This window comes from Podarcis liolepis (assembly GCF_965112155.1).
Source record: "Podarcis liolepis genome assembly, chromosome: 8".
Taxonomy (NCBI): Eukaryota; Metazoa; Chordata; class Lepidosauria; order Squamata; family Lacertidae; genus Podarcis; species Podarcis liolepis.
In genome coordinates this window covers 60,132,723-60,160,026 of record NC_139560.1, presented here as the reverse complement: position 1 = coordinate 60,160,026, position 27,304 = coordinate 60,132,723, and the positions used below count along the sequence as shown (strand labels likewise).

The 27,304-nt window shown below is 38.8% G+C and overlaps 1 protein-coding gene across 8 annotated transcripts in view; it reads right to left on the bottom strand.

Annotated features, from left to right (window-relative positions):
- Positions 1-1,504: 1,504 nt before the first annotated feature.
- Positions 1,505-27,304, bottom strand: part of KIF13A (kinesin family member 13A) — a 74,156-nt gene continuing 48,356 nt past the window's right edge. For 3 of the 8 annotated variants that reach the window (XM_083518893.1, XM_083518895.1, XM_083518899.1), the window contains 14 exons: positions 27,200-27,299; positions 26,692-26,818; positions 25,824-25,879; positions 25,216-25,340; positions 21,760-21,936; positions 21,082-21,174; positions 20,737-20,889; positions 20,337-20,414; positions 19,887-19,931; positions 19,162-19,273; positions 13,870-14,018; positions 13,300-13,404; positions 4,913-5,978; positions 1,505-3,029 (listed from right to left, as the gene is read on the bottom strand). In XM_083518893.1, the coding sequence (XP_083375019.1) occupies positions 2,746-3,029; positions 4,913-5,978; positions 13,300-13,404; positions 13,870-14,018; positions 19,162-19,273; positions 19,887-19,931; positions 20,337-20,414; positions 20,737-20,889; positions 21,082-21,174; positions 21,760-21,936; positions 25,216-25,340; positions 25,824-25,879; positions 26,692-26,818; positions 27,200-27,299 (2,670 nt within the window). In that variant the 3' untranslated portion in view covers positions 1,505-2,745. The remainder of the gene's footprint in view (positions 3,030-4,912; positions 5,979-13,299; positions 13,405-13,869; positions 14,019-19,161; positions 19,274-19,886; positions 19,932-20,336; positions 20,415-20,736; positions 20,890-21,081; positions 21,175-21,759; positions 21,937-25,215; positions 25,341-25,823; positions 25,880-26,691; positions 26,819-27,199; positions 27,300-27,304) is intronic. The other 5 variants (XM_083518896.1, XM_083518898.1, XM_083518900.1 and 2 more) reach the window with 3 other exon arrangements.

The window sequence follows — 27,304 nt, the reverse complement described above, 5'->3', positions numbered from 1 at the left end:
TTTTGTTAGCATGTCCCGTCCCCCCCAAACCTTTGCCCCCTAATGGACCAACAGCCTCAAGACTAAAAAAAATACATAGGTTACCTATTCCAACAAAACAAATTATTGTGTATGCTTTAATGAGACAGGTTGAGTGCAAAACATAACTGGTGCATTAACTAAAAGCAATCTTTCATGTAGTGTAGTAATTTGACAATTTTTAATCTAAAGCTCTTAACAAAGTCCCAGCTCTGCATAATATAAATAGAATTGTGTGCACAAACTATATGCCCCTTTGAAGACTTCTGCCAAAATCAGGTTTAGAAACATGCTCAAGTAATCTGAACACTAAGATCACTTAAGCAGTCATTATTCTATAATTTGCAGTACTCTCTGAATATTTATTACAGATTACAAAATATTTTTGTTTCAGTAGAACTGTGCTTTATACTGATGTATTCATACCTACCTTCTCAAAAAGCAATCTATTTCAGCAATAAAGGACTTCATCACAGTATGCTTGACATCCAAATGCATCCAAACTACAGTGGTACCTCGGGTTAAGTACTTAATTCGTTCCGGAGGTCCGTTCTTAACCTGAAACTATTCTTAACCTGAAGCACCACTTTAGCTAATGGGGCCTCCCGCTGTCGCCACGCCGTTGGTTCTGTTCTCATCCTGAAGCAAAGTTCTTAACCCGAGGTACTATTTCTGGGTTAGCGGAGTCTGTAACCTGAAGCGTATGTAACCTGAAGCATATGTAATCTGAGGTACCATTGTATAGTTTAGTAAGACATGAACAAGACTACAGTCTTCCCTCTACCCCACACATGGCTAGGAGGGTTTCAGAAACGTTCACTTCTACTTTCAGTTAACAACAGCTTGTTGAATTGTCTAAACTATGAATTATGCTTATCATTAATTTTGGTTTGTTTAAATAAACCAGTTTTACAAACATTTATTTGACATTTAAAATAAGCCAATTATCTAGAGTTTGTCACGTCTGAACAAGACAAACCATACTTAACCAAAACCAAAAGTTTCCAAATGCCTCCTGGCTGCATGGAAGGAGAAAAGGAGAGCATCAGAGTTTCCGAAAAATGTTAGAATTATTCAGGTCAGTTTAATGCAACATCCAAATATGGCTAGTGTAATGAACAGTAGTAGTTTACTCCACATTACACTGATGTTGCAGCCAGTATAGAAAAGAAGTATGGCTAAATTTATTGTTGGAATGAAGAACTGCTAATGGAATTGTAGCCATATTAATAATCTGAACAATTCATAAATTGGAAGTATCAAGCATTATATATTTCCCATAATTTATGTGAAGAACATTTACTACCTGGCAGGGGCTTTTGATGAGACCGGTGATGAATATACCTCATTTAATACTGTATTATCTTTTCAGTATGTATATAAAAGGTAAATGCAGCATATGTGAAGCTATGAATTAGTAACCAATTAAGCAATATATCTGTTCAAGTCTTATATTACAGAATATGAAGTCAAATAGGCAGAAACATTTATAAAATCTGAAGTAAACCATCTGTATTCTAACACACAAATGTTCTGTACCAATTAAATACAGTATAGCAGAAATATAATATAAATTACACTTTACAGTAATTGCAAAATACTAGGAGTTAGCTTACTATACATATAAATCGAAGAACAGCAGCAACTTGTCTGTAAGGTCCCATTATCTCAATTTCTTTCTAAAATATAAAGAATACAGCAGGCCATTCTTATATTTCCTTTTTACCATTTTCTACTTTACAAATATTCAAGACAGTATCTATACATGGAATAGTTCCCCAACATTTCGAACACATAATACAAATCCACAATTAAAAATGAACTTTACAGATTAAATCACTTCTGAACATTTCATCTGAGATTGGTCATTGCCAGTAACAAACAGTGCATGATTTGTAATTGTGATCCACTACTGCTGCTTTGCATTTCCCCGATTAAAAAAAGAAAAGCCATTTGTTGAAAATTTTGTCCACCTTCTCCTTTGCAGTAATACTGTTTCTGCATCCAGATTACCTGGTTGGCACATGAAAAATGCCTAACACATAAACTTTAGGCATTGTTAATATTTTCAATAAATGTCAAATTGGCACAGTGGCAGGCCTATAGGAAGACAAAATAGAAAACAAAATGATAGCAGTCTCTTCAGTGTGCTTAATAAACACAGGATATAAGGCAGCGTGGTGCCTGGTGTTAACTTGTAGAAATATGGCACCAAGCTATCAAGTAAAACAAACATATACAATACAACCCAAGATATAAACAGCAAGTGTATCATTCTAATACATGTTCTTTGGTAAGTAACAGCATATGGTAGATTTCCCCTCAGATACATATTTACATCCCATTGCCCTCCCACACAATATTTTGTATGATCTAATGTGTTAAGTAGCAAATGGTCAAGTACCTCACAGTTTTATTTACAAACAGCACAATCCTTTACATTTCAATTCAGAAGTAAACCTACTGAGTTCAATGGGGCTTGCTCCCAGGTAAGAGAATTTAGGATTTCAGCCTGACTTTAATTTAGTGTGCAGGCATGTTTGCCTTTAGGCAGGCAAATGATACACACTCAATATATATATATTACTTATTTTTTTAAAAGAACCAGAGAATTATGCCCATGACTCAAACATTCAGTAACAAATTAAAAACTATACAATTACTTTGAAAAAATGTCTACACAGTGATGTGTGCAGCAAGTGCAAAAACAAGAACAAAACTGCAGCTTCAGTTAATCCAAGACTTCCTGATCTCCTGTTTTCTAGAAAAAGCAGAAGCTGCTGCATCTCCTGACTGACAGAAGGATTCTGCCTCTGCTTTGGAAGAGGGTGCCTTCTGCAGAACCGAACTCTTCCGTGTGTCCATGGTGGATGATACCTGAGATCGTGAACTGCTACTGCATATCTTTGTTGGAGCTGGTGTTTTAGTGACACATTCAGGACGAACAAATATCCCATGTCGTGGTTTGCAGCGGAAGTACTCTCTGCCTTTTACAGTTCCATCATGTTTCCCTTAAATAAACACAAATAATTCCAGTAAGAATTAACAGAAGTTTGAAACCATGGGAGGAATTATTAAATCTTTATTAAAGCATAGAGACTGATACTAGCCTTCACCTGGTTAATGCTTACAAAGGTTCACTCTTTACTGTGTTGTACTAACCAGTTGGTTAAGAGGAAGTAATGGTAAGTGTTACTCATGGTTGATCAGATGTAAGCCTCAAGCATGGTGGAAGCACAAAAACCATCATGAACAGGATGAAGCATGTGATCAGAAAACACACACAAGAGCCTCAGTTAACTGTATCATCTGGGCACATTGAAATGGCACAAAATTAGATGCAACTGACATATTGTGGCATTCATATTTTCTGCAGTATGTAAAGTGGTTTGATCTAAAAAATTGGAAGCTGCAATTCCTACTCAACTCCTTCATGAGCCAATTGGTTGAACAGCAGCTCCTCTATGATTTTAATGGGAAAGGAGACCAGCAATTTCTAGAAATATATGATGCTGCTTTTGCCTGGTCACATCAATTGTTGTGCATCATACCAATTTAATAAACAATTGTGCACTATACTTGAATGACCTATGCATTTCTTTTTAAAATTTTAAGCAGAGGCTGGATGGCCATCAGTGATGCTATAGTTTGGATTCCTGCATTGCAGGGGGTTGGACTAGATGACCCTTGGGTCCCAACTCTGTAATTCTGATTCTTTTGTGACTTTTTAGTAACCAGTGGCCTATATAAGTGTCCATGAGCAGTCTGGGGATATTTTCAGTTGCTTATTTCTCTGCTGCTGCTGACCATTAAGCACTGCATGATTTTATGGATAAATTTATTCTGTCCTTAACTACAGGAACCTGTGGGGAAAGTCCTGTTCCCAGTTCTCAATATCTTTAGCTGTCAATTTTACTAATGAATCTTCTCTAAAATAAAATTCCCTGGTTGTGCAAGTATTTTGGGAGTATTGTGACATGCAAATACATCATAATATCTTTGAAAGTCTCTGCTATGCAGTAGTAATCAATGGGCTCGTTTGCATGACACAGTAAGTCTGTTTGTATTTAACCATGGTTTAATTGTGAAAGTGCCTCTCTTCTGCCATGCAGATCTTTGTGCAGTTTCTTCTCCTTCCCCATACTTTGTATATTTCTGACTTGCTGCTGATGGTTTATTTTGTTGCCTCAGTTGTTTATCAATGTTTCCCTCTCATATGGTGAATTAAGGTCCAGAACATAAAGTGAGATAATCTTGATTAAATTCATTTATTTAATCATTAAAATTTGTAAGAAAAAGTGTTGGAATTAAAGATGTTTTAGAGAGGTATGGCTATATTTGATTATCTTATGAGAAGAGCTTGCAAGAAATTTGTGACTAGAGTCTAATCTATTTGTGTTTTGTTTGAAAACACAATAAGCCATAGTATTCCTTGTTTGAAACAAGGCAGGGGAGACACATGCATCCAATTAAACCATGATTTAAGACAAACGAAGACTGTGGCATGCAGATTGGGCCAGTATTAGAATAGTATTTGACAGCTCCTCACTGCACATCAGCGCTCTACACCCATGACGATGGAATCATCTGCAGCTTTCTCTATTCTTTATCAACTAGCTTTGATTACAACAGTCTTTCTGACCAATTTTCCCAGGGTTTGGACCCAACCCCACTTTGAACCCCTTCCTCTAGGGTCCTCAATGAAATGTCTATGTGTGCTCTGCCTTGAGTTTCATGAAGGAAGAAAGGTGGGATGTAAATGAATAAAAGTAAACAGGCATTACTAGTTTCACCAGTTGGACTTCTCCAGTCCTAAAATACTGGAATATACAAATATCACCAGACAACTTCTATCTAGGATTCTAAATATATAATGGAAAGGACCATATCTTACCTGTTTGAAAATGTAATTCAATGCCAACCCAGGTACCAGATGAAAAATCAACAGGACCGACATATCTTACTATGCCTGGCTTGTTACTACCAATATACACTTGTTCCCCCACTTCCAGCCAACTAGGGTGTTCTTCAGAAGTAACATCTTCACAATGAGAGACATTTAAATGATTTTTTCCAATGAAGTCATCTGCTAGGAAAGAGTCTGCATACATCTGACAATATGAAGCCTCTTTTATTCTGACAGACAATGAAGGATTTTCAGTACTGTTTGACCGCTGATATCCCACTGGTGCAGATTGCAAATGGCTCAAAGGATTGTCCTGGTTGTAAATATTATCTGAGAAACCAGAGGCACAATTCGTTCCAGCTGTTGAGACCTTTTTCTTTTGACTAGAAGAGCTGCTGGAACAGAACTGTGGACCTACAGAACATTCAAGTTCCTTTCCATCTTCAGCACCCATGAATTCTGTAAATGCGTGATCCTCAAAAACATTTGAAGTGTGTTCAACTGTTGCTTCTCGAAATGGAAATTCAATCCCATGTGCTGTGTTTTTATTAGCTGAGGAATCCAAACCTGTGCACTGTAACTGTGTGGGAATGGTAGTAGTACTTTCATACATTGGAACCTCTGCTGCTAAGGCACTATTTTCTTTAACTGGTGACATGAGCACCTTATATTTTGCCAAGTCTCTTTCTGGTTCTGAAGTCTCCTTGTTTGAAGGTCTTAAATCGTGAGTTAGATGGGCTACAGAATGGTCATTAGAATCCAAATCCCTCATCTGATTGGCTAATTGATCTGTGCTATCACTACAGGGAACAAGCATATCAGACAAAGTAGCATTAGAGGCACTGTGGGAAAAGTAGCCACTAGTAATACTGCTAGTGGTAGGACTACGAGATACTTCTTTTTCAACAACACGAGAGTTTACAAAGTCTCCTTTAGAGGATAACCATTCCCTGTTTTCCAAGCTGGCATTGTAGACACTGAAGTCAGCAAATTCTTCGGGTACATAAGGCTTCTTGTTAATGGCCTCCAACTCATCATCATCCTCAGAGTCCTGCTAAGATTGTAAAGATTTACAGTTACTACTTCTGCATTTTAAACAAAGGCATGACAAGTTATCACTGAAGGATAAATAAATGCCTGCCCACTTGTGCAATGATTATTCCTTTTCCTCTTGCCTCCCCTGTGCACCCCAAAGATATGCTCTGGAGGGTTTCACCAACCCTCCGGAGCAGATTTTTAGGGAGGGGTTGCAAGTGGGAGGAGAGAAGGGGAAGTTCTGCTGCACAAGCAAAAATCTGCTTGGGTAATGCGGAATGTTGCCAGAACTTGGCTATTTTAAGAACACTTGCCATTCACTTTATTCTAAGAGCTTGATTATCAAGGAAATTAAGATTTGTGTGTGTGTGCGAGTGTGTGTGTGCACGTACATGTATGTGTGTGCACCTTATGATTGGGATCCAATTTGCTACATAAGAATTTGAGCACATCCAGTGAAATGCTCTTACTTTCTTTTACTAGCCAACTCCTCGTGCCATACCCCACACCCAGTTTTAACTGAGGTATGACAGGTGGGAGTGGGGCACAGTATAGCTGAAAAAACCCAAGTCTAAAGCTATTTTGGGCTAGTGGTACTAGATACCCCATTCCTACTAGATACCCCATCATCAAGGAGTTCAATCCCTACATTTTAAGCAACGATGTCTGATCCTAATTCAGGTCTCACTTGTTGGTCCAATATAAATATTGTTTCACTGGCCGTGTATAGATTGTAGTGCCAGTTATTTTTTCTTATACAATACAAATAATTTGTTTTTGTGCAACTCCATTTTGAGCCACCTGCACAGCTGTGTTAAATTGAATAAGATAATGATTAAATGAGCTTTATTAAAATTCCTGCCATGTGTAATGATTACAGCAAATTTCTGTTAGGATTCCAACTGTGGTGAAGCAGGCTACAAAATATTTTGTAAAAGTCTGATTCAACTGCACACCCCGGTTTTACATCCTAATCACCATACTGCCATATACACAATATTTAGAACCAAACATCTTTCTGCATTTATCATAAGATGCATGTGGATTTTAAATCTTTGATACAAGAAGGGAAGGTAGTATAGGAGTAGTCTATTAAACTAGTCCTGGACTATGTGTTCATAGACAAGGTGTTAAACAATAGGTAATACTGGCATAGTTGAAACAGTGGAGCTTATGAGAAATCTACCAGGCACTAGGAAAAACATGTGTCTTTCCATGGAACTATTGGTCTGCATTGCTTTGCTTTTAAAGCAATGAAATGAGTCCAAAGTCTATACTGCTGAAGTATTTGTCATGGCCAATAGCTAATACAATAGAGTTATCTGGATTGGATACTGCTGAAGTTATGTGCTATTTAAAGCAGCAGCATAAATAGTCGCTCTAGTTTTTTAGTTTTCTAGCAATGCAGAACAAGTAATCAGCTCTCATTAACAGATGATGTCCTACCCATTCAAGTATGCAGTGGAATGCTTCTGCTCTTTCTGTACTACTTCGAGTAATGCATGTAACTTTTATAATATTTGTGTATACAATTTCTATTATCTAGCTAAAATTGCTATCTATCTATGGGTGGAATTCAAAGTAGTGCTAAGTCACTGGTTCCATTAGTGCAAGGAATTCCCCCACCCTTTCCACCCCCACCTAAATATGTTCTATGAGTTTCCCCAATCCTTTGGAGATTTCAGAGTTCCGTTATGCAAATGGAAATCATTCTGCTCATGCAATTACTTAGTTTAATACCACTCTATGTGTTACCTTTGTTTGAATTTCCTAGGATATACTTCTTTCTCTCACCTACCTGCTCATTGCAAAGCTTCTTCTACACTTTAAAATTATGAGTATCTAGACCAGGCTTCCTCAACCTCGGCCCTCCAGATGTTTTTGGCCTACAACTCCCATGATCCCTAGCTAGCAGGACAGGGATGATGGGAATTGTAGTCTCAAAACATCTGGAGGGCGAAGATCGAGGAATCCTGACCTAGACTAGCCAACTAGTTCGTAATGGTAATGCAGATGAGCTGAAAATTCTTATTGCTGATAAGCACTACACACCTGTGTGCTAGCCAGGATTTTTGTGAGAGTATAATGGGATTAAATAAAGCTTCCTAAGATTTCTGTATTGCAAATAATATATACTAATCAAATATTTGTTCTTTAATCAAAGTAGGTTATGCAAGACTTCATCCTCATTGCAAGTAGACAAAAGGTGGTGATCCTATAAAAATACACCCAAAGTAAAAACAAGCAACCTATATAGAGGCACTCTAGAATTTGCATCCAAAAGGTATAGTGTACAAGCAGAAGGCACTTCCATTTAACCAAATGGTCATGCCACCCGCTTCCTACTGCAGTCCCCTGTTTCATATGCTATGCTGATTGGGAGAATCCCCTAAGCCTCAGGAACAATTTTCAGGGCTTAGAAAAAACCCACTTTGTGAAAAGGAACTCCATTCCATCCATGGAATTGATGTTAGGATCAAAGCCCAAATCTTTACATATATCACACATTTTCAGTTTGCAGAATTTGTTACAGTAAATTATGTTGTCCATTTCTGTGTAACAGCAACTCTAGCAGCTCTTAAGTGTAACCTAATTCTATCAGTTGTTGATGGGTTTTTTTTCCCCAGCTAAATCATCAGAACTGGCCAGGCTATCTGAAAATGGTTATAGGAATTTCCTCTTGTGTTTAGTATAAATAAAAAAATGAAGTACATATTGAGAAACCTCAACAAGCTGCATTTCACAAACAGCAATTGCTCTGAAAGGATACTTCTGATATAATTTCTCAAGACAGAGTATGCATGATTTGGAATCAACCACATACAGGACAAAATGTGTGAAATCATAGAAAATAACCTTCAAAAGCATGCTATATATAATCAAAGATATTAAAAAAATAGAAGAGTGGGGTGTTTTGCTAACTTTATTATAGAAATACACCCTTAATTTAGTTTTGATAATTGGAGGGGGTGGTCATGGCAAGCTAAATATTAGTTCTTGGTATCATAGGGGTTGATGTGACATTATTTGCACACAGTGAGCTAGTCAACTGTTGTTGCATTTGCGTCTGCTTTGCGCCAAGAATAATTTTTGCAATAGTGTATCACAATTTATTCTAAACTACTTGTAATAATATACAAACAGCATGAGAGTGAGGAACTTTGTGGTCATTAACCCAACTTCTGCAGTAATACAAACTACTGGAGTACCATGTAGTGTTCTAAGTGTAGATCTTAGAAATTCATTCTGTGAAATTTCTAGATGTTCCATTTCTGTTAATTTCCAAATCTCAGTTCAGTAAAACAGCTGGGAGGGGACTTCTGCATAACCAAAAACAGCATGCAGTGCTCTCAAAGCTTTATGCTTAGTAGAGATTAAATGGCATGCCCAATTACTTGTTTCTGAGACAGTGGTCCCAAATAGTTAACAGTAAAGATTTATTCAATGGCTTCACTATCAAGTGGCCATTTATGGTGAGAGATATATTTTCCAAAGGCAAAAATACTTGTTTTAGCATAATTCACATAGTAATAATAATTATAAAATTATAATTTATTATTTATTTCCCCAGCCACTCTGAGCGGCTTCCAGCAAAATATTAAGATACAATAGTCTATTAAACATTAAAAGCTTCCCTAAATAGGGCTGCCTTCAGATGTCTTCTAAAAGTCTAGTAGTTGTTTTTCTCTTTGACATGTGGTGGGAGGCCGTTCCACAGGGCACGTGCCACTACCAAGAAAGCCCTCTGCCTGGTTCCCTGTAACTTGGCTTCTCGCACCAAGGGAACCGCCAGAAGGCCCTCAGCACTGGACCTCAGTGTCCAGGCACAACGATGGGGGTGGAGACACTCCTTCAGGTATACTGGACCGAGGCCATTTAGGGCTTTAAAGGTCAGCACCAACACTCTGAATTGCATTTGGAAACGTACTGGGAGCCAATGTAGGTCTTTCAAGACCAATGGTATGTGGTCTCAGCGGCTGCTCCCAGTCACCAGTCTAGCTGCTGCATTCTGGATTAGTTGTGGTTTCCGAGTCACCTTCAAAGGTAGCCCCACACAGAGCGCACTGCAGTAGTCCAAGCGAGAGATAACTAGAGCATGCACCACTCTGGTGAGACATTAAGTTGTTCTCACTGATATATCAATCTAAAGTTGCACAGCAACATTTTTAGCACTACATGGGCAGGACATAAAGTCTGAATATAATGATATGATCCAATTTGTGGAACAGTGCCAATACTGAAAAGTCGTTTGAGGTATACTGGTTAGAACTTGAATGAAGTTTTACCCACTAAAAATTGATTTCTATGACATAGATTGAGTAATTTGTAAGATAGGGCTCACCATTCATTAGACATTTTTAACTAGTCCAACATGGTCTAATCATTTCAGAATCTTCTTGCTTATCCTCCACTAGCTCAGTAATCAACAGTCAGCACACTATGTCCAGTCAATGTCCTTGAAAAGTGAAAATTTCTTGCAACCTTTTTCTACACTGAAGGATCCTTTCAGAGAAAACATAAAAGCCAGGGGAAAATTAGGTTTGGGCAGTATCAGGTGAACACGACAATAAGTAACTACTCTGCAGTCTATGTGGTTTCTATACCTTGAAGAAAACTGTTTGTTGACATATGAAAATAATTGTAATTTTAACAGTGAATGTAACTGATGTTTTTATACCAAAAGAAACTTAGATAATTTTAAATAGAATCTTCCACTAGTGAAGTGCAAAATCCTCTCAATGCTTTCTCTGTACATTCTTTGTATAGAAATGAATTATGCTGTGCAGTAAACCAGAATGTATTGCTGTTTATAGATACCATAATCAAGTTCACTTAGCTGTCTACAAACAAAGCATAACATAAAAGGATAGTGGCAGCTCCATGTATCTGCTCAGACAAATCTGGGACCTAGGTCCACTGCACTGACACCTATAGCCATCTAAGCTCCAAGGTAGTGGTGAAACTGGAATAACCACAGAACGTTTGTTAATTAAATATGATTACATTTTGAGAAGGCTATGCTACAACTCTCTCATCAGGAAAAAGGTAAAGGTAAAGGACCCCTGACAGTTAAGTCCAGTCACAGACGACTCTGGAGTTGTGGCACTCATCTCACTTTACAGGCCGAGGGAGCCGGCGTTTTTCTGGGTCATGTGGCCAGCATAACTAAGCCGCTTCTGGTGAAACCAGAGCAGCACACGGAAACACCGTTTACCTTCCCGCCAGAGCGATACCTATTTATCTACTTGCACTTTTTTGTGTGCGCTTTCGAACTGCTAGGTTGGCAGGAGATGGGACTGAGCAACGGGAGCTCACCCCGTTGTGGGGATTCAAACTGCCGACCTTCTCATCAGCAAGCCCAAGAGGCTCAGTGGTTTAGACCACAGTGCCATCCGTGTACCCTCATCAGGCAAACTTGAAATCAAAAACCCCAGAAAGAAAGAGAGATATAAAATAACACGGCACCATTTATAAGGGCAATAATTCATTTACAACTGTTCGTGCCTATTAAGTGGCTAATTTATTAAGTGAAATAAGGTTAGAACTAAGGGTTACCAACGTTTTTCCCTAACCAGGCTCCTGTGTAATTTAGAGGGTTGCCAACTTTTCTGGCTGCTTCTTTGCCTGCAACAACTGGCTCACTGGGTGCCGTTAGAAGCGAGTCATATTGATTCCCATGCCCTACAATCATCCTGGCTGATTTCTCACATTGTATAGATGTTAAAGATATGAAAGCAGGCCTGTCTATGGGGTCTTCAGGTCAATTGGCAAGCCAAGCCAAGCCAAGCCAATAAAGGCTGCAATGGAAAAAGAGGAAACTTAGAAGATAAAGCACACCCAGGCACACAATTGTTCCCTAAATCTCCCTCCACACTTCTCCCCCCAGGGCTGAAGGTTCTCCTGTGCTTTCAACAGCTAAATGTACACCTCAAGATATATTTTTTTCCTTGCTCCCACCACCCAAAACCTCTCAAATGATTTTTTTATTTATCTCTTCTGATTCCTACTCATCTCCTTTTATGCTTAACTTCAAACTTTCTGGCCTATCTTCACTACATACCATTCTAGGCAGAGATCTGATCTCTAAGAATCTTGCCAGGTAACTGCAAGCTTATCTGCTTCCAGAAGCCAAGACTGGCCATAAATTGCTGTCAGGTAGCATCAGAATAAGTAAGCACTTTGACTATGAGTGGTATAAAAATGCCTTTTGTGATGGTCGTGAGGATTAACTACCAACGTAGTTAAATTATCTTGGACCCAACCTGTTCACAGCTTTCATATCATCACAAGGGCTTTGAACCTGGGCTGCTAGCATATAGGCAGCCAGTGCAAATGTTTTAGCCTTCAATGACAAAGATGTATCCTAGAGCACCTCTTGATGTTTAGAGGGAGCATAACCCCAATCAGAAGAGGCAACTGGCTTATCATTTGGAAACGAGAACCATCTATTCAAAGAGCCTCAATCTTCACAAAATTTCAACACAATTTATTAGCCTGCATCCAGTCTCTGGTCCAGGGCTTGCACAATCTCTCCAGATTCAGATGTTATGGATAAATAGAGCTGCATATCATCAGTGTACTGCTCCAAAACTCCTAACGACCACACCCAACCACTTCATATAGATGTCAGAACCCCAGGGGATAAAGAACACTCCCCCAATGTTATTCTCTGGACTCAGCTATGCAGGTAGGTGTGGAACCACTGTAATACAGTGCCTCTAATACCCACTCCACACAGTTTATCGTGGAGGATACCATGAGTAACAGGGTCCCAATTCCATCTACCTCTTAGTAAAGGTCATCCATCAGTGCAACCAAAGTTTATTCAGTCCCCAAACCAGGCCTAAACCCAAGATTGCAGTATATCCACTTCGGTGTCAACGCTAGGTATACAACACTTTGTTTTATAAAGTTGATTGTCTATGTGAGGAAGCCAAGAAAGGTGGACATTTCAAATATATGAAAATGAATGGCAAGTCTGCTTTGCTGTACACTTCAACATTTACATTTTTCAGTCTAAACCAATCTACAAATTAAACATGTGGAAGTACTGGAAAGTTCATGAATGCTGACATTCTGAATTTACCAGTGAATAAGCCCTACAAAGTTCTACCTTTTCCCTTGAAAACTTATATATGAATGATCATTTCAAAATATATGAATGATCAATTTAAAATAATTGTAACAAATTATGCATTTTGCCACATATTTAAAAGCCAACATGCACATTGTATGCACATCTTGTTTTCTTCACTATTACAGTCTAGCAAAAATTACATCCCATGAGAGGGCCTTAAACCACCACCAGGCATTATGACAGAAACCAATGCAAAACTTACAATATTTTCCTCATGTATGCTATTGTGCTCTACCGGCATGCTACTGGCATTACTTCCTGAGGGCACAACACAACCAGTGCTATGTACCTGAGATGATGGCATGCTCTGCAAAGGTTAAGACACACAAAACATCACACAAATAAGGTATTTACAAACCCATGCATGTTAGTAAGACAGGAGGACACGTTTTTAAAACAACTCAGGCAAGGAGGTTAAATAGCTTAATTACAGAAATCCATGCAACACTACATTTGTCTTCAGTTGTGGAAAACATGACACCGTTTCCTAAAATGGTGCTATAGCCTAATAAAAGAAATTGACAATTCAGGACAGCTGTTTTACACAGACAATGATTAAGCAGAAACACACTCCATGCTGAACAAAAGGAGACAAAACTGAAATAGGATTATCATTCCAGTACAGAGAAAAGGAATTGCTGAATTTTAATGTAGGATTCCAAATTCTCCGTATCACAAATGCAAGCTGCAAGTTATTTACTGGCAAAGACAATAGCTACTTGCACACAAATTAATCAAGATTAAGAAACTATAATAGTTCTTAACTACCTACCTCTTTACTAAGTAGAGGCCGACTTTCAAAGGAGATCTTTTTATGTTCTTCTTTTACTGGCATTAAAGGTTTGAAAAACTTGGGTGGCTGTGGAGAAAATGCTTTAAATGGGCTGACAGTTGATGCATGAGGATTCTCCGATGCATAACCTTGGATAATGAAAATAAACACACACACAAATAGGTTAGTTATTCTAACATCAACTGCAAAAATAAGTAAAAAATGAAAAAGAAAGTGATATAAAGCACCACAGGAAATAACCATGATGATGAGCATATTAGATCCTCATTTGTGCCATGTTATGAAATATGTTCATTTCCCTGCTTACCATTCATGGTAAATGTTGTTTGTACAACGAAATAACAGTGGAGTAACAGAGAGGGTTGGATCCAGACTTTATCACCATGGAAAAAGGATTTTAATTAAGTGACGGGGTGGGGGCATGACAACTTTTGCTGATTTCCCCTCCTCCTGTAGGCACAGTGCCATCTCTCACACTGTTTGAGAGGTTTGCTCAAGCTATATGCAAACCAGTCCAGCATGTCTCAAAGCATGCTCTCTGCTATTTGTAAAGTAAACATACTTTATCACCTACAACTCCCTCCTTTTGCATCAAGAAGGTTTTGCTTAAATGAAGTTTAGCAAAAAGCTTGTCTGCAATTCATAACATACTTCAAAGAGAACTAAATATGAGCTGTGGATGTCTCAAAAGGAAAAGTCTGCCGTTCTTTCGTAGAAGTAAGGTAAAGGTAAAGGGACCCCTGACCATTTGGTCCAGTTGTGACCGACTCTGGGGTTGCGGCGCTCATCTCGCTTTACTGGCCGAGGGAGCCGACGTAGAGCTTCCGGGTCATATGGCCAGCATGACAAAGCCGCTTCTGGCATTTACCTTCCCACCAGAGCGGTACCTATTTATCTACTTGCACTTTGAGGTGCTTTCGAACTGCTAGGTTGGCAGGAGCTGGGACCGAGCAACGGGAGCTCACCCCATCGCGGGGATTTGAACTGCCGACCTTCTGATCGGCAAGTCCTAGGCTCTGTGGTTTAACCCACAGCGCCACCCACGTCCCTTCGTAGAAGTACATAGTGGTAATTATTTACATATGACTCGTAGCATCACTAGAATTTCAGTGCAGCTGCTGGTTAATATAACCCAAGAGAGAATGATAATGTACCTGTCAGCATAAGGTGACAACTGATACGTAATTTGGCAGTTTAAAACAAAGTAAGTCACAAAGCTACAACATTAGTACTAAAACCAAATTTTAATCACTTGTTCCCTAAGCAGTTATTCTTTATAATAATAGCAACAGTAATATTAGTAATAATAATAATTGTACCCTGACCATCTGACTTGATTGCCCCAGCCACTCTGGGCAGCTTCCAATATAATTTTTTTCTTTCCTTCTTATCACTAAATCTCCCTCCTCTTCCTTTATGCTGTCATGAATATGCATATGCACATTTACTTTTCCTACTTCTCTTTCCTCTGCTTTTGTAAACTCCTCAGGGGAGAAACTGTCTTATAATAATAATAATAATAATAATAATAATAATATTTAATACCCCGCCTGTCTGGCTGGGCTTCCCCAGCCACTCTGGGCAGCTTCTAACAAAATACTAAAATACAATAATGCACGTACATTAAAAGCTTCTCTAAACATATCACTGCTCATATCACTACATAAAGCACTATGTGCATTTATTCTACTATATAAAATAATAATGCTTGTTCTAGGAGATAAAACATATTGGTATATGATCCTAAGTGCTTGGCCTGGAGAGGCACATCCCATTTTTACTTCAGAACCTTCTTAAAGGGTGCTGGGATAGTTGTTTTCGGCCCTTGCAGCACCAAAGCACCACAAGCTAACCTTCATCATCATGGGAGAAATAGCCTTTGCTAGCAGATTAAAACACTGCATCGGTTAGGACTGAATGCTGCCTTTATACATACACATTTACCACAAGAATTTAAAGACAGTAGAACAGAGGGAAATACCCTTTGCATCACTGATATATATATATATATATATATATGCAGGTTTTGGTGTCCTCGGGTGTCTTCCCGTGTAAAAGTTGGGGTGTCTAGGCGACGTTTCGACGAGGTCTCACTCGTCATCTTCAGGCTGGTGCTTTCGGCTTCTTGTTACTGGAACAGAGCGGGATCTCAGTGTTTGAGTTCCTATAAATACTGTAGAGGGGTGTGGTGTATTGCCTCAAAAGTTCTGGGCAGAGGGGAAGTTCCCAGGCTAGTGTTCTTTTCTTCTTTTGTTCCTTAATTACTTGAGGGATATCTTGAGTGATTTCTTGAGTGATATTCTGAGTACCACTTAGGTGGGTCATTAGGTGTGGATTAGTTGCTAAAGCCTTCGTGTCTTGACCTCTTGAATTTGTGAAGAGTTTTTATGGGAAGATGGCTGTACTGCACTTAGTTGTGCTTTGGCTTGGCTTCGTGTATAGGGGCGAGCTGTGGTTTTGTGCCCTGTGCCAGCCAGATCTGTGTAGGGATTGCAGGGGGGTGCAGCATCCGGAGTTGCCACTATGGTTTGGTTACTGGATGGTGTCTGTAATTTATCTGTGGAGAGGGTCTGGGTTTGGGTCTGGTGTGGTTGATTGGTGGTGGCGTTCTGTGTGCCTCTGGATCTGGTGTCGGTTTTTGTGGGGAGGGCTAATTTCCAGATGTCTGGCAGGCGGGACGTGTCGTCACGCTTGTTCATGTTGTGAGGGTGTTTCTCTATCTCGATGGCTTCCATGATTATTCTCTTGTGGTGATGTTCCATGTTAAAGAGCAATTTGGAATCTGCAAAATTAATTTCGTGTCCTGTTTCTTTCATGTGTTGGAAAAGAGAGGAAGATTTTTCTTCTTTTTTGACGGCATTCTTGTGTTCTGCGATACGTGCATTTATTCGTCTGTTTGTTTGTCCAATGTACGTGGCTGGGCAGACTTTGCAGGGTATTTCATAGACCCCTTGGTTTTCTAACTGGATTTTATCTTTGGGGTTTCTGAGGATATTGGCTATTTTTTGGTTGGTGCAAAAGGCTGTTTTGATATTGTGTTTATGGAGGATTTTGCTAATTTTATCTGTAGTGCCCTTGATATAAGGAAGGAGGGCCATGCCATTGTTTTCTTCCGTGTCTTGGTTTTTGGGGGGTGTTTCTTTTTGGATTAGCTTCTTAACCCTGTTTTGCTGGTATCCATTGGCGATTAACACATTTGAGAGATTCTGTAACTCAGTTGTCAAGTGGTCTTTGTCAGCCAGGCGTTTGGTTCTGGAGATGAGGGTCTTGGCTACGGAGTTTATTTGTGCAGGGTGGTGGTGTGATTGAGCATGTAAGTAGCGGTTGGTGTGTGTTTTTTTCCGGTAGATAGTGTGTCCTAGGGAGCCATCAGGTTTTTTGTAGATTAGGACGTCAAGGAAGGGAAGCTGGTTGTTGGCTTCTATTTCCATAGTGAATTGTATTTTGGGGTGTAGGCTGTTGAGATGTGTGAGGAAGCTATCTAGTTTTTCTTTCCCGTGTGGCTTCCTCACACATCTCAACAGCCTACACCCCAAAATACAATTCACTATGGAAATAGAAGCCAACAACCAGCTTCCCTTCCTTGACGTCCTAATCTACAAAAAACCTGATGGCTCCCTAGGACACACTATCTACCGGAAAAAAACACACACCAACCGCTACTTACATGCTCAATCACACCACCACCCTGCACAAATAAACTCCGTAGCCAAGACCCTCATCTCCAGAACCAAACGCCTGGCTGACAAAGACCACTTGACAACTGAGTTACAGAATCTCTCAAATGTGTTAATCGCCAATGGATACCAGCAAAACAGGGTTAAGAAGCTAATCCAAAAAGAAACACCCCCCAAAAACCAAGACACGGAAGAAAACAATGGCATGGCCCTCCTTCCTTATATCAAGGGCACTACAGATAAAATTAGCAAAATCCTCCATAAACACAATATCAAAACAGCCTTTTGCACCAACCAAAAAATAGCCAATATCCTCAGAAACCCCAAAGATAAAATCCAGTTAGAAAACCAAGGGGTCTATGAAATACCCTGCAAAGTCTGCCCAGCCACGTACATTGGACAAACAAACAGACGAATAAATGCACGTATCGCAGAACACAAGAATGCCGTCAAAAAAGAAGAAAAATCTTCCTCTCTTTTCCAACACATGAAAGAAACAGGACACGAAATTAATTTTGCAGATTCCAAATTGCTCTTTAACATGGAACATCACCACAAGAGAATAATCATGGAAGCCATCGAGATAGAGAAACACCCTCACAACATGAACAAGCGTGACGACACGTCCCGCCTGCCAGACATCTGGAAATTAGCCCTCCCCACAAAAACCGACACCAGATCCAGAGGCACACAGAACGCCACCACCAATCAACCACACCAGACCCAAACCCAGACCCTCTCCACAGATAAATTACAGACACCATCCAGTAACCAAACCATAGTGGCAACTCCGGATGCTGCACCCCCCTGCAATCCCTACACAGATCTGGCTGGCACAGGGCACAAAACCACAGCTCGCCCCTATACACGAAGCCAAGCCAAAGCACAACTAAGTGCAGTACAGCCATCTTCCCATAAAAACTCTTCACAAATTCAAGAGGTCAAGACACGAAGGCTTTAGCAACTAATCCACACCTAATGACCCACCTAAGTGGTACTCAGAATATCACTCAAGAAATCACTCAAGATATCCCTCAAGTAATTAAGGAACAAAAGAAGAAAAGAACACTAGCCTGGGAACTTCCCCTCTGCCCAGAACTTTTGAGGCAATACACCACACCCCTCTACAGTATTTATAGGAACTCAAACACTGAGATCCCGCTCTGTTCCAGTAACAAGAAGCCGAAAGCACCAGCCTGAAGATGACGAGTGAGACCTCGTCGAAACGTCGCCTAGACACCCCAACTTTTACACGGGAAGACACCCGAGGACACCAAAACCTGCATTCCTGTACCCGTGAAAACCTACGAAAACAAATATATATATATATATATATATATATATATATATATATATATGCAGGTTTTGGTGTCTTCGGGTGTCTTCCCGTGTAAGAGTTGGGGTGTCTAGGCTTACACGGGAAGACACCCGAAGACACCAAAACCTGCATTCCTGTACCCGTGAAAATCTACGAAAGCATATATATATATATATATATATATATATATATATATATATATATGAATATGTGTGTGTGTATATTAATAATTTCATATACTGACCCAATTAAAACTAAACACAATAAAAATCTTACCACCAGCATCTTTACTTCTGCGAGGAGAATCTCTGGGTAAAGTACCATAACATGATACATCTTGGTAACTGGAAGAACAATCTAATACATCTAGATGACCTTCTGACCAACCCTAAAGTCATAAACAACCAAGAAAAGAAACAGGAAAATGTTCATTTTCAAGATACAAGAAAAGAGTTCAGATCCTTTCAAAATAGTCAATGTTCTTTCACACATACATGTTTTTTATTACTACCAAAACTTTTCAAATTTATTTTATGCAACTCAATCCTGTGCATTTTATTCAGAAGTATATCCCCAATGCATTCAGTGGTACTTGCTCCATGGTGTGTCTAGGAGTAGAGTCTTATTTTGCTAAAATCTATTACAAAAATATCCTGTAATCTCTCCTATCTCACAGGAAGATTCCTAGGACTTTTTTGGTAACTGATTCAATAATAACTACCCTGAGAAATTTATTGCACCCCCGCATGCCCCTGCACCAGAGAAATAACTGACAGTCTTTAATAATTTATTTTGTGAAGCACCCTGAGATCAGCTCAACTTAATTTTCTCAAGTCAGTAATGCATCAAATTATACATTCCTGTTCTAAACAACCTATCATTATTACTGAAGACTAAAGTTAAGGATTTCTTGTATCAAATGGGAAGGAAAAGGCAAGTCTATTTGACTACATTTTCAAAAAGGTGCCACCACATCTGTTCACTTTTCTTAATATTCATACCTTATCTTCATCACAGCCAGAAATATCTAATCGACTACAGGATACCTAAAACACAACAATAAATAAATATGAGCCCAATGAATGCTATCAGCCTGCTTAGCAGCAGGGTGGCCTTCACATGAGAACCACAGTCTCCTCACCCACTGCTAAGCCTAGACTGCATTTGAAATAAACAAAAGACTGACAAACATGGCAATAGAACTTCATGAACACTCATGTACTGTATATCCTGCATTTAAAGGAAAGGAGGGTTATACTTGCATGTAGGAAAGGAGCATTAAACCTAAATTATCCCTGACAAATACCTACTGGAATATGTAGAATATGTCCTTTGACAATTTATTCTACTGATTAATCTCATTTTCTCCAGGGTCAAAATGAATACGTTTTGTCTTCAACCTTAATATTTTTAGTAATATGTGAGTCTTTCACCTTGAAAAATTATCTTACATTGTGGACGTTTGGTGTACTGACACTCCGCTGCATGTGTCGAGTCTTAGTAGAAACAGCTTCTTTGACTGTGACTGCCTGCGTTAAGATAGAATGAGTAAATTGAAATCCGTAGTTTCACACAGAGATCTAGGCAATTAAAACTCACTTCAAAAAGTATATATAAAGGTATATTTATTAATACAGAAAAATCATTTTTACTTTAATCAGGTTTGATGTCTCTGAAGACAGATCAAGAATGGAACATTATATCAAAATGGCATCCGAAGAGCAAGATCACATTAAACGTTTGTCAGCATTCTGATAGTAACAGTAAAGAAAATGGAAATATGAGACATCTCTTGCGGCAATTGTTTTACAATAACTAAACTAATTTGGCCTGAAGCTTTTTTCTACTCACCTGTCTTAATCGTTCAAGACTCAAAATGTTTTCTAGCTGCAACACTCCACGAGTATACTTCTCAATGTAAGTTTCACCATCAGATGCACCCTCATTTTCATTTCTGGCTGCCATCAGAGCCAGTGTCTCCCGATCTTCAATTTCTTCTGTGGCCTAAAAATTAAACTGTTTAATTTAATCTGTTTAAAACTGGGACACAAACAGAATGCAACATTATGCAGTCTTTATACAGATGCCACTTCAGAATGCCTAAAACAGAACTTTGAGGATGCAGTTTACAGGAATTTCTTTTACTTTGATTTTTTCATTTATTCTAACTTCTTGAAAAAATACAGTAGAATTTACCTTTGGTATATTTGAAACTATTTCATAGGCCACACCACAAGCATACCATATATTCTTCAAAGATATTCTTCGTTTGAGACTCTGCGTAAAACTCTAGGGGGGAATTAAAGAATAAAGTATTCATATGATGAATAGTGTGATTAAGCAAGCTAAGAAAATGGTTTCTTGCAGGTTCATGTCACATGCAATGGGGTAGGGGCTAACTCTCATCCTGGCATCCCGTTTCAGCCTCCTTAGCACATTTTTCATCCCACCAGATACCTCACTGGGAATGGCAAAAAATTAAAAGAAACATGGTATTATTTTACTTTGTAAAAACAATTGAACATTGTTTTCACCCTCCATCAACACATGCAACATTATGAAAAACACCTTTATTTGATTGCATAAATTGGAATGTAAATTACTACAACCATAAGCTAACCTTTTTATTTAAACATTTATCAAGTTTTGTATACCTTCCTTTGTTTATGTTCCTTTTGTTACTCTGCATGTTACTTTAGTAACGAAACTAAACATCAATAAAACATTCCTGTGGTTTTTTATTTTTAAAAAACATCATTGTATGTGAATACTTCCTGGTTTAGTTTATTATTTCTAAATTTTATCCCAACAGTTAAGTCAACAAAAAAGAAATACAGTCAAAAGAAGATACATTAAGCAGAATTCATCCATCACCTGCTTATTGTAAATATTTGCAGCAATTCTTTTACGTAACACAAGTTCCATTGCAGCAGGGTGGCTGAGTTGGACTGTAATCTTCACAATCAAATAGATCCTCTCATTTTGAGGTGTTACCCTATTCAAGTGCACTGAATCATGCACAGAAGGGTCCCATGCAGCAGTGGCCGAAACCTAGGAGCACAATTTGGTAGAATATTATAAAGGAAAATGATCTGAATTGCTTAAATGTTTACCCTACCCTTTTAACATTCCTGAAATACAGAAATGCTTAGACAATTAACACAACATTAACAAAAGCAATTAATGAACACGATTAAAGTCCCATGGTTTCAATGAGTCTAAGTAAAACTGAGTTGAATAGTACCTCTGATAATTTTTTTGTAATGTACTTAATGGGGAAAGTGCTCTGCCTGATCAGGTAGCAGTTGGTTTAACTGTCACTGGGGGAGCTTAACAGACAGCCAAGGAAGGGTTGGAGACAGAACTATCAGTATGCAAAAGAAGGATAAAAGGTACCCACATTTTGATTGGTGGTTGCAGGTTTAGAATATTCAGTTAGACAATGTGATTGTCTGGGGCTGGACCAGAGGGGGAAGAAGAAGTGAATATATGGCAGTTAGGGTCAGTTAGGATTAGTCCATGTTGCTCAGAGAGGAGCCAGCATTTGTTGGTGCTTGGTGTTCATGGTGGGCAGCCAGAAGAAGAGAACAAAGAAGATTAAGGAAGAAGAGGACATGAAAGGAAGGCTGGGGTAGCTGATTTGGCTTGGCTCAGGCTGAAGAGGGGGGAAGAAGTGAGAGGCAGTTTGGAATGCCAGACTCTGTCTGGTATCAGGTAGGAGAGAAAGATTTCAGGGCAGAGCATCGGAAACAGCCCTGTTGCCAACAGGTCAGTACAGGTCAAAAGAGAGGCCTCAGTAAAGGTCCTCAGTTATAGAGTTGGTGAGGCTTAACTGGGGTGGAGTAAATAGAAGAACAATCTGGCAGAAGAATCTTAAATTAGGTTCTTCAAAGCTGTCTTAGTTTAGTAATAGTGTAAAATAAGCTGCATTTAAGCAACATGTTAACAAAGTGCATATCCATTTAAGTAGGTAGTATGAAGTAACTGCATACACTTGTGAACCGCATAATGCTATAAATAAATATTGATTTCTTTGTCAAATATAATAGCTATACCTGATAGTCTTTGTATTACATTGATATCAACAGTTACTCAGGTTACTGATAAGTTAAGGGTGCTAAGGCTATACCGTATTTTTCGCCCTATAGGACGCACTTTTTCCCCTCCAAAAATGAAGGGGAAATGTGTGTGCGTCCTATGGGGCGAATGCAGGCTTTCGCTGAAGCCTGGAGAGCGAGAGGGGTCGGTGCGCACTGACCCCTCTCGCTCTCCAGGCTTCAGGAAGCTCTGCGCAACCCTCGGGAGACCGGCGCCACTTTGCGCCTGCCTCCCGAGGGTTGCGCAGAGCTGCCTGCAGTCCCGGGGCGAGCGCAGCTCTGCGCAGCCATCCGGAGCCGGGCGCGAAGTCGTGCCCGCCTCCCGATGGCTGCGCAGAGCTGCCTGCATTCCCAAGCCTGGGGAGACCGGCGCGACTTACCACTGGCCTCCCTAGGCTTGCGGATAGCAGGCTGTTCTCGGGGCTGGGATTGGGGGAAGCTCTGGCTTCCCCCGTGCCAGCCCCGCGCCTGGGGGGGGGAAATAATTTTTTTCTCTTTATTTCCCCCCCCCCAAAAAAACCAAGGTGCGTCCTATGGGGCGGTGCGCCCTATGGGGCGAAAAATACGGTAAGTAATATTAAATGGTGGCAGGACTATGGGTTTGGGGAAACCGCTGGAGCAGAAGGTGGTTGGCTTTTTTAAATAAAGTGAGTAAGGAAATATCCCTTCCCTTCTCACATTAAGCAACCAAGAATAAAATAGCTAGGGATATATTTATCAATATTTCAAATCTATTATAAACCAACTGCTTGTGCCTATTGGGAGAAAGCAAACAGAGTATGTATAGATTCGTAAAATTACTAATTTCATTGTCAGTAAAAGCAAAAGTTATAGAATGAAGATTCTGCCTAAGATCGTATTTATTTTTCTATTGCTGATTTTTAACACATCACTAAAGAATCTGAATAAGCTCCAGCCTGGATGATTGATTTGCACCCAAAATTAACCATTATCACCATGTGCGATATTAGTTGCACTAGTGCATGGTTTCACACGTATATAGACATTTTGCCATGGAGGAAGAGGGAATCAACTTCTTGTTTTCTAATATGCTCAGTTTGCATAAAACAAACCAAATGCTAAATTGCCAGTCTAGAAGCCCAATAAACATGTTATAAGAGGAACAAACATAAGCAGACTTCTTCCATATTTTGAATTATTATCAGAAATCTACAAGAAACAACTAATAAAACAAAATTCAGAGAAAGAAATTGTTAGAATGACAGGTATAGAATGGCATTATATATAGAAATAATGAGCCAAAAACTATTTTACTTTGTGTGGATTCAATAGAAACTTTTATAATATATTGTATACAGTGGTACCTTGGTTCCTGAACTCAATCCATTCTGGAAGTCCGTTCAAATTCAAAAACATTCGCAAACCAAGGCATGGCTTCTGATTGGCTGATTGGCCCCAGAAACAATGCCGACAGTTGAAATCGGTGTTTGGCTTTCAAAAAACATTCACAAACCAGAACACTTACTTTGGCGTTCGGGGGCCAATTTGTTCGGGAGCCAAGCTTTTTGGGAACCAAGGTTCCACTGTATGTGGCATTATATCCCTGTAAGAATTTCAAAAATGTATCCCAGTGTACCTATCTGATTCATGTTGAAGAATCAAGGAAATATTGGCACACTTTTGGTAGAAATGTATTCAGGTTAATAAAGGATAGATGTTTCACAGGGTATCAAAGATATAATAAGCCAAGGTATTAAATTAAATCCATAAACCATCCCTTTGGGACAACTAAAAAGGTAAGTCAGTGGAGCACACAGGGAGACAGCTATGGATATATTAACTAAGACATTTTTAGCGCTAGCATGAAAGTCAGTGCATTTACCATTTTCTAAGGGTGTGGAATATTACGTTACTAGCTGTAAGTATCTATGAGAAGGAAGGAACACCTACAAAGAGACTTTAAGAAGAAGTTGGACTTCATTTATACAATTCAAGAATATTAAATGTTTATTCTTCAAAATATAAGTATTTCAACCCCACATGAATTAAGAACTAATCAAAGATCACTTTGTTAAGAGGTTATTCTGAATAACAATAAACTATACACACTTGTTGAACAAAAATCAAGTAGAAAAGAGTAAAGTCAAGGTTTCAAAGGTATAATGTAGCATTACATGTATTGAAAAAGAAAGAAAATGGATTGATGAAATGCAAACAGTAAAAATATGATAGCCATACATCTACTGTACAGAATAGCTCACTAGACATTTACCTCATCTTTGCTGTGTTTTATGATTGGCAGATAAAAGAATTGACTTCCATGCTCTTTGGGTAGTATTGAATTTACTCCTGATGCATGTGGACCTATAAGCTGTTCATTGGCACTGAGGTCATCAGCTAACAAAAAATAAAATTAAGTTACAAGACTTTTTTTTAGCTTTCATTATTTCCTATGTCCCAGTCTTAAACATATTACACAGAAATCATGCATAATTGGAAAACAATGTTTTAGATAGGATAGACTTACACTTCTCATGTTACATTTGCATACATCAGCTTAATGGAATTTGTTACCCCACAATGCAAGTACATGGCAACAAATAGAAATCATTGCAAAATATCATTTTGGAATTTTTGATGAAGATGTTTAAGAATGTGGCTTTACACATGATGGAAGAACTCTAATGCCCAACAGCTGTGCTTCTTTCAATACATTCAATAAACAAAAAAACTGGATTGTTTAAAAGCCACCAGATCCAGATCTGAAGCACTTCAGATTCCCACACAGCAATAAAACACCAGCAATACGAAAGTGTATAAATACGTCAAGCATATTCAAGGGAATTCATACTTCCACTCCCTTCATAAGCTGCAACTTACCGTTCAAATCAAGGAAAAGTACAGGTATATGTGTTTCCATTCCAGAAGGTGGGATCCTAACAGTAAAGAAACACCCCAGTTAATAAAATAAACCATACACATGCACAGATATTTTAATGGAAAACTGAAAGCATTAAAAGCAAATGACATTAACTAGGGAGAACCTACAACAAAATGTTACAGTGTATCCTTGGACCCTAACAGGAGAGCTCCTGTTCACAAAAGAGAAAAGAATTCACAGGGGCGGGGTGGTGATATTTTCTCCACCATATCTCCTAAACAGTCCCTAGTTCTATGGAAATGAAGTGTTTGGAGCTGGAGGCAAGTCCTGAATCTAATTGCTTCAATGCATAATAGAGTGAAATGTAGAGACAGGAGAAAGTGTCTTTTTTACTTCAGGACCCCAGTACAGGTGTTAACACCTACTACAAGCATTACTACAACAGGAAATATTATGGAATCTGTAAATGAACTTGTATATAAAACCCGGTTCTACATTATTACATGACTGTGCATTACACCGCCAGAAACCTTTATTTTCTATTTATTAAAATATTTATATCCTGCCCTTAATTCAACCATATCTGGGTGAGATAAATCTTCAGGATACACAGACCAGCAATAAAACAACCAGTTCACCAGCAGTTTTATTTCTAGTTGTAATATGTTTCTAGCTGAACTAAGGGCACTAATGTTCTGTGTTGTGGAATATAAAGGTCAATTTTTTTTAAAAAAAGTGAACACACATTTAGCATTTTAGCAGCTTATTCTTCCCTCAGATCTTCACTATCCTGTTAACTGCATACAATATTCACTCAAAAGTTATTTTGCAAGCAAGCTGAAATATAATGCATTTTAGTCAACCTACCAATTTGCAGGAGCACCTGGGATCCCACTGTCTGGTGCTGGGACTAGCACAGCATTTCTTTCTTCTGTTAGCCCTACCCACTGTTCTACAAGACGTGCTTCTCTCTCCATGTCATCGTCTGTTTTATCTATAATGTGATATCGGATATGAAGAGTGGAATATTGGTCACATACTGTGGAAGTACTTTTTCCAGGGGCATCCAGAAAACAACGGGTTAATAATACATTTTCCAATTATTTAAGAGTAGCAGAGTGACAGGTTGGTTTTGGATTCCAATGAATGCAGATTAGATCCAATAAAGCTAATGAGAATTCTGCTCTCAAAGGTGGATTCACTTTGTAATGAGCAAATTATTCTAATTTTTCACTTTATAACAAGCTGAACATCACAAAAAGCCTTTCAAATACAAACAACTTTTAAAAATAAATCAGTAATACACCAGGCTAACATTCTTTTTTGATACAAAGGAATGAAAAGTTCTTATAATTAAATCACAAGATCCACGAACCTTGTTTATTGCTGATTTTTTTAATCTGTTCATCTAGATATTCTCTGCGTTTTATTAGTGCCTCTGACCATCTCTCTCTCACACAATTTAAGTCTTCTTCCTATG